Source organism: Palaemon carinicauda, chromosome 19, assembly GCF_036898095.1.
Source record: "Palaemon carinicauda isolate YSFRI2023 chromosome 19, ASM3689809v2, whole genome shotgun sequence".
NCBI classification, from domain to species: Eukaryota; Metazoa; Arthropoda; class Malacostraca; order Decapoda; family Palaemonidae; genus Palaemon; species Palaemon carinicauda.
In genome coordinates, this window is record NC_090743.1 from 112,274,395 (window position 1) to 112,281,894 (window position 7,500).

The window sequence follows — 7,500 nt, forward strand, 5'->3', positions numbered from 1 at the left end:
TCATTCTGGTGCCCATCAACCAATTCTTTGCGATCTATTATTTCAAAAGTCTACTATGATGCTAAGAAACGACCCACCCACTGCCAACTGTTTTGAGTTTGAAATCAAGGGCCTCATGATTAACTCGGTCAAAGGCAGCACTAAAATCAAGGACATTCATACAAACTTCCTGACCACATTCAAGGCATTTCTGTACAGCATTGGAGAATGTAAGTAGGGCATCACATGCTCCAAGGCCTTTACGAAAACCAAATTGCAAACTCGGGAACAGATGATTACCTTCAACAAACTTATTAAAACGTTTTGCCAAAAGACGTTAAAAAATTTAGATGATATGGGAGCTATGGAAATTGGGCGATAATCAGTTGGACTTGAGCTACCACAAACACATTTACATAGAGGAGTAACATTACCAATTCTCCAACAAATGCTAAAAGCTCCTCTTTTTGCTAACTGGCGCAAAATAACAGATAGGTTCGGAGCTAAGAAATCTGCAGTCTTTATAAAAACCAATGGAAAAATACCATTTAGGTCAGCACCTCCATAAGCATCAAGGTCCATCAACAGAGCTCTAATTTCACGAGATTGAAAAGCTAAACTAGTTAGTTTAGCCTCAGGAAAACAGGAATGAGGAAGATCAAGTTTCTCATTACTCTACTTACTGTCAAACACGTTAGCCAAAAAGGTTGCCTTTTCCATTGGACAGTGAGTGACTGAGCCATCTGGTTTAAGTAAAGAAGGAACTGTTGCATCTACATCGAAGATGAAGAGTGCAGATTTAAGGGTAGTCCACCACTTATGTTCCTGGGTTGTACTAGAAAGGGTCTCTTTTACGGTTAAATTGTATTCCTTTTTAGTTGAAGCATAAACTCTTTGAGCAAAATCTCTAAGCTGAATATAATTATTCCAAGTCAAATCTTATCTATTACCCTTCCAAAGAGAATAGGCCTCCTGCTTCTCCAAATACGCATGTCTACAATCATCATTGAACCGTGGTTTGTCCTTCACTCGGTACCTTAGCACACGAGAAGGGATATGCCTATCAATTATGTTGACTAGATTTTCATTAAAAGGGGCAGCAGGATCAACACTACTATGCAATTATGACCAATTCAAGATCAACAGATCAATCAAAATCCCATTCCAGTCTGCTTGCAATTTCATACAAATATTACATGAGTATGATATTGTACATCAGGGACAGGCTGCTCAGTCTTCACTACTAACATAATCAAGGCATGATCAGATGTCCCAATTGGAGGACCAGCCTTACTTGATATAACGCTAGGGGAGTCGGTTTAATTATATATATATATATATATATATATATATATATATATATATATATATATATATATATATATATATATATAGTATAAAATATGAATCATGGAGGAACACCCTGTGCATCATTAGTGGCTTCATAGACATACACAAAAGTCTCATTATCTGTGTTGAGCCCCTCTATGCACACTGCATCTTACATCTGTATCTTGCCAGCCCTCTCTTGTTATCAAGAGATTAAGGCTGTATCGTTTACGCCCTATGTTATTACCTGGATGTGAAGGCCTTTTTAATCCTATCCATCTATCCAGGGCTTTTAAGCCTTACTATCATCTTCCTCGTTAACACTTCTTTTTCACATTGTCCTACACCATTCGTTGCTCTTGACCAGACCATTTCAAGACTTCCTGGTGATTCCCTTCCCAAATACTAACCTTTTATTTTTCAATTTCACATTCTCGTCATATTTTTCACTTTTCCATACATACTTAACATCTGCTCTTTATTAAGTCTTCCGTGTATTTCAACTTAGCTTTTATCGATACACACCAAACTTCTTATTTTGCTTCACCATGTAATTCACCTTATCTGTCATCCTATTATCCTATATTACTTTTACTCTTAATATAACTTTACTATCATTGGATTTCATTCTTTCACTATCCACGAAAACGTTAATTTCTCTACATACAACTGGACACAGGAGTTCCTGGTACACCCTGCTTGAGAAAGTGCACCCAGCCACACCTTTACTGCTCAGCGAGTTCCAGTGTTTAGGCCCCCCACCACCTCTGCCAGTTCTTCCTATACTATCTGTTTGGTTACTCTCCACGAACTAAGGGTGTGACAGGGTGCACATCTTCGGCGCGAGCTGTACCAGCGACTCCTGTGACCAACTGTACCTTGGTGTCCATTTACCTTCATCATTTTATTATTGAAATTATTATTAAAGTTATTATTCTGAAAATTATTATTATTATTCAAATTATCATTATTAGAATTATTATCAAAATTGATATTATTAAAATCATAATTATTATTAAAACTAATATTATTAAAATTATTATTATTCAAATTATCATAATTATTATCATTCCCTAAATCTACATCCAGCTTCCTCCTAGTCCAAATAATTTGCATTTTTCGCATCTTTCCATTATCTCCATTACTACTGTATTATGTGGAAACATTACCAACACTACATTTACAATCAGATTTTTTGTTCGTTAATTCTAATAGTCTTGTAATCTCCATCATAAGGCTCAACACCTCAGTATTCTTCTAGAAGTTTTAATCTAGCTCTTACTAGATTGGGGAAGGATCTTCCTAATCAGGAAATTCACTCGTTGGAACTTGAGATATTTTATATTTTTTTATTCATTACCTCTCACATATAGTTTATTTCCTTTCCTTGCTGGGATATTTTCCCCTGTTGGAGGCCTTTGGCTTAGCATTTTGCTTTTCTAACTTGGGCTGTATTCTAGCCAGTAATAATAATGAATATAATATGAACAATGCACGTGTATGTGCAAAATATTTACAATATATACAATATACACACACATTTATATATATATATATATATATATATATATATATATATATATATATATATATATATATATTATATATATATAATATAATATATATATATATATATATATATATATATATATATATATATATATATATATATATATATCATCATAATCTTCTTCTACGCCTATTGGCGCAAAGGCCTCCATAGACTGACTAAATTCTTAGAGGATTCATTGGCTAAATTCATCAAAGGATAGCCAGTTCCTTGTCATGTGCAGTGCCTATCTACCTAAGGCAAGTGACCCCTGCCGGTCCAAACTAATTGCAGTAAGATCATCCGCTAGGCATCAGGAGTAAAAGCTGAAAAGATATCTTGTCTATCGCCTTAAACCCAATCCATCACTCTGCTGCCAGTGACTTCATCGAGTTTTAGGAGGGCATTTCCTCCACACCCGAAGTTCTCGTATACTCCACCAAGTTGCTCATCTGGTTATATAACCGTTGGCAAACACGGATTGCTAAGATATACCACCTAGGACGGTTTTATATAAATATATATATATATATATATATATATATATATATATATATATATATATATATATATATAGACAGGTATATATATACTTAGTTTATATACATACATATATATATATATATATATATATATATATATATATATAGACAGGTATATATATACTTAGTTTATATACATACATATATATATATATATATATATATATATATATATATATATATATATATATATATTAATATATATATATGTGTGTATGTCTACAACAAAATTTTTGTTTTTCGGTATTGGCCTGGCATTCCCTGAGGAGTATTTGAGTGGTGATTGGTTAGCTGTAAATAAAGTATTTGTATCTCATCCGTTCTTTGATCTTAAGCTACCTTTTGATTTATTCTTGGTGAAGGTGAAATATTAAATACAGTGGCAGATAAACTTTAAGGGTGTCTTTTAAACTAAAGTTCTGTGACTTTTCTATCTCGCTGATAATTAATTTTTCACAATTTGTTAAATTATGAAGTTGAATTTGTCTTTTGTTAGAAACACATTAATGACAGATACATAAATTTTATCATTTTATTATGCTGTATATGTTTTATTAAATTGGATAAATTAAAATCTCATCGGACAAAGCTGTCATGATTAGTTATAATAACTCAAAACTTACCTGTAATTGAAATAGATTGTGCTATAACGAGAGAGAGAGAGAGAGAGAGAGAGAGAGAGAGAGAGAGAGAGAGAGAGAGAGAGAGAGAGAGAGAGAGAGAGTCTTACCTGGCATCCTCCAGAGGCGCGCTAATTTCTGTCAATGCCACAGACTCCTGCTGCTGTGTCTGGTGTGTGGGTGCTGGAGACGCCCCTCGTCTCCTGAAGGCGAGAGACGTCACTGATATCTTGGAGATCCTGCTGCTGGCCCTGGACACGGAAGGCCTCCTCATGCTACTCCGGGAAGGGCTTCTCGTTGGGCTGAGTCGCCCGTGGGTTGCGGCGTCATAGGGAGTGGGGGAGAATCTAGGGAGGAACTGCTGGCTGGGGGAAGGCGAGGGAGGGGCAGGTTCGCGTGACGTCCCTGCCTCCCTTCCCCCGGCTGACGCCGCTGCGTCCTGCACCCCCTGCATGTCATGATGACCGTTGGCGGGGGTTTTATCTGCTTCCTCTTTTTCCTCTCCCCCCTCGACGGACGCTGGTCTCTCAGCATCATCGCCCTCATCATCATCCTCATCATCTTCATCATCATCGAGCAAAGTCACGTGAGTCACCACTACTTCGGGGGCAGATCTTCGTCTAGGAGTGTCCAGCGGTGCTTCTGAAGGTACGTCTACAGACGAAGCCCTTTGGCGTTTTGGCGTCTCGGAGATCCAGAGAGCTGACCCTGTGCCATCCGGAACGGGAGAAATGTTGCTGCTTTGGTATGACCCTGAGGAAATGTCAGACGGGTCCTCCGACCCCGTGGTGCTACCATGTCCGTCCGTGTCGTCTTCTTTCTCTCTGTCGGGCTGCTGTTGCTGTTGTTGTTGTTGCTGTTGCTGCTGTTGTTGCTGTTGGACGGGGGTGTGCATTTCCGTCCCTCCGTCGCTTTCCGTCACGGCTACTTTGAACATGGAGACCAGTCGAGAGACCTGTCTAGCGCGGATGTCTCTCTGTTGGGTAGCCCCGGCCAGGAAGAGCACCACCTGTACGGTAATTAAGGGGGAGATGAGTCTGGGGTACCAGATGCTGACGTTCAGGGGAACATCGCAGCTACTGACGGGCGTCGTATCCGTTGGTCGTTCAGTCATGTTGGTTATCCACTTGTGTTTCTGAATAACCAACGGTACTTGCCTCGTCTGTCTGAAATGCTCTGTAATATTTACATAGATTGATATGTTTGATGAATTATATTACTATCCAGAAAAAAAAAAGAAATATATCATCACCGCACAGTAGCACTCAGTAAAGAATTTAGTTCAAGTTGGTTGAATTTGCAGAGGTATAAATATAGCTATAATTTGTTAAATTTTAATTAGTTATAAAAATGTTACATTCTCGTTAAATTCAAAAGTTTTATAACGGTTGAATTAAAAGCATTCACAAAAACATTATTATACTTCAAGTAAACGCAAATATCCTTCTTCTAATACTCAATTTCTATGTTGAATTGAATGTCAGGAAACTATTAAGAAATTGGTAATTTTAGGGAGTGAAACGAAGCCCTTCCAGCATGCTATTGATTGATGTCCTCTCACTCTAAGTAAATACCATTTGGGAGTCTTGAATGTGCCTGTAAGTGCTGTTGCGTTTGGTGCAAATGTACAAAATTCATTAGTATACTGTACACGTGACAACGCTGTTTCAATGCTTAATGCTTTAAAAAAGTAGGATATTCACAATTTCCCTAATATTTATTCGTAGGTCATTCCTTGCCTCTGCCTCTTTGTGTTTCTTTTCAAATACTTTTGGGTCAGTCAATTTGATATTAAAGCACTATATTTAGGTTGAAGAATATGTGAGGAATTCAATTAGTTATCTATGATTTGGCAGTAACAGGATCTCTTCAATGAACAAATGTATTTAAGATTAAAAAGATAATATGAAAAGCTTTATTGCATTCTTCAGTCCGAAACATTTTGAGGCCTATTTATTGTGTTTTCGTATTAAAGGAACTAATTTGTCGAACTGTGTTTGGTTTGGAGAGCCTGTCTTCAGGTTGTATTGTATGACACTGATTTTGGCCTGAAGTTATGTAAATTCTAAGCCGTTTCCTAATTAATATTAGATTTCCAAGACAATGTCCCTAACTTTTTTTTTTATTTTTCCTTTTTTTTTTACACCATGATACTTTAGGGCTGTTGTGGCCTATTGGTAACCTCCCTGATCGTTGTGGCCTATTGGTAACCTCCCTGATCGTCAGACTTTGATACGAGTCCCGCTAAACTCGTTAGTTCCTTTAGTGTCTGCAACCTCACCATCCTTGTAATCTAAGGATTGGGAGGGGGGGAGGTGAGTTGGGGGGAGCCTTCAGGTCTACCTGCTGAGTCATCAGCAGCCATTACCTGGCCCTCCCTGGTTCAACTTGGGTGGAGAGGGGCTTGGGCGCTAATCATATGTTTATGGTCGGTCTCTCGGGTATTGACTTGTTTGTTAAGGCTATGTCACTGTCCCTTGCCTCTGCCATTCATGAGCGGCCTTTTAACTTTTGAAACCTCGGAAATATAGGTATTCATGTTATGTTACCCTATAAATCATGTATCATTTGGGGGATATTTTTACCACATGTTTTCGTTCAGGGGAGCTTTATATTTAAACAATATAAACTTGATATGTATTAGAATCGATGTAATGCAAATTTTTGTTATATTATTGTGTAAGAATATTTTTTTTTATAAGCAAACAAGTTTATATCCAAAAAGTATATGCATTATACAATTTATGTACTATTGAAGCTCTCCCAAACTTTATTTTTTAGGAGTATCCTATGCAAAGTTCTGTTTACCTTATGATATATTGCATTAAACTTTCTTTTTTTTTTCTTTTAGTTCAGGCACTTTAACTCGAGTTTTGATCCATTTCAAAAGCATTCTCTGCCGAGTTATGTTTAAAGGCTAGCCTGGCCTAGGCTAATTGTTTTTAAACAAATCATTAGTTACCCCTAAAGACTTTTTTTATAATGACACTCAATCATACTTCTTGATAAAAAAAAGAAGATATTGTACTTCAAACTGTGCATTTTAAGACTGTTTAGCTTAGTTTTAATACTTTAAAAACACAATTTAATTATTATTCTATAAGATGTCAATCGAAACTACTTGGGTAATTCATTTTTTATAGTGGATATAAGTTTGAAATACTGCGCATTGTTGCACATACCAACCTCCCACCTGTGAATCGTATTTACAACATTATTTATTTTTAGAGTATCCTCACTTCAGCAACACTCGTTTGATATATATATATATATATATATATATATATATATATATATATATATATATATATATATATATATATATTTACATATACATATATATAGATATATATATATATATATATATATATATATGTATATATATATATATATATATATATATATATATATATATATATATATATATATATATATATATATATGTACATACACACATCTACGTATATACTGTACGTATATA

The 7,500-nt window shown here is 36.0% G+C and overlaps 2 protein-coding genes across 2 annotated transcripts in view; one reads left to right on the top strand and one right to left on the bottom strand.

Annotated features, from left to right (window-relative positions):
- Positions 1–7,500, top strand: part of cos (kinesin-like protein costa) — a 233,146-nt gene that overhangs the window by 224,100 nt on the left and 1,546 nt on the right. The window lies entirely within an intron of this gene.
- Positions 1–7,500, bottom strand: part of LOC137658747 (uncharacterized) — a 28,997-nt gene that overhangs the window by 15,989 nt on the left and 5,508 nt on the right. The window contains exon 2 of the mRNA XM_068393772.1: positions 4,130–5,028. Within this exon, the coding sequence (XP_068249873.1) occupies positions 4,130–5,028 (899 nt within the window). The remainder of the gene's footprint in view (positions 1–4,129; positions 5,029–7,500) is intronic.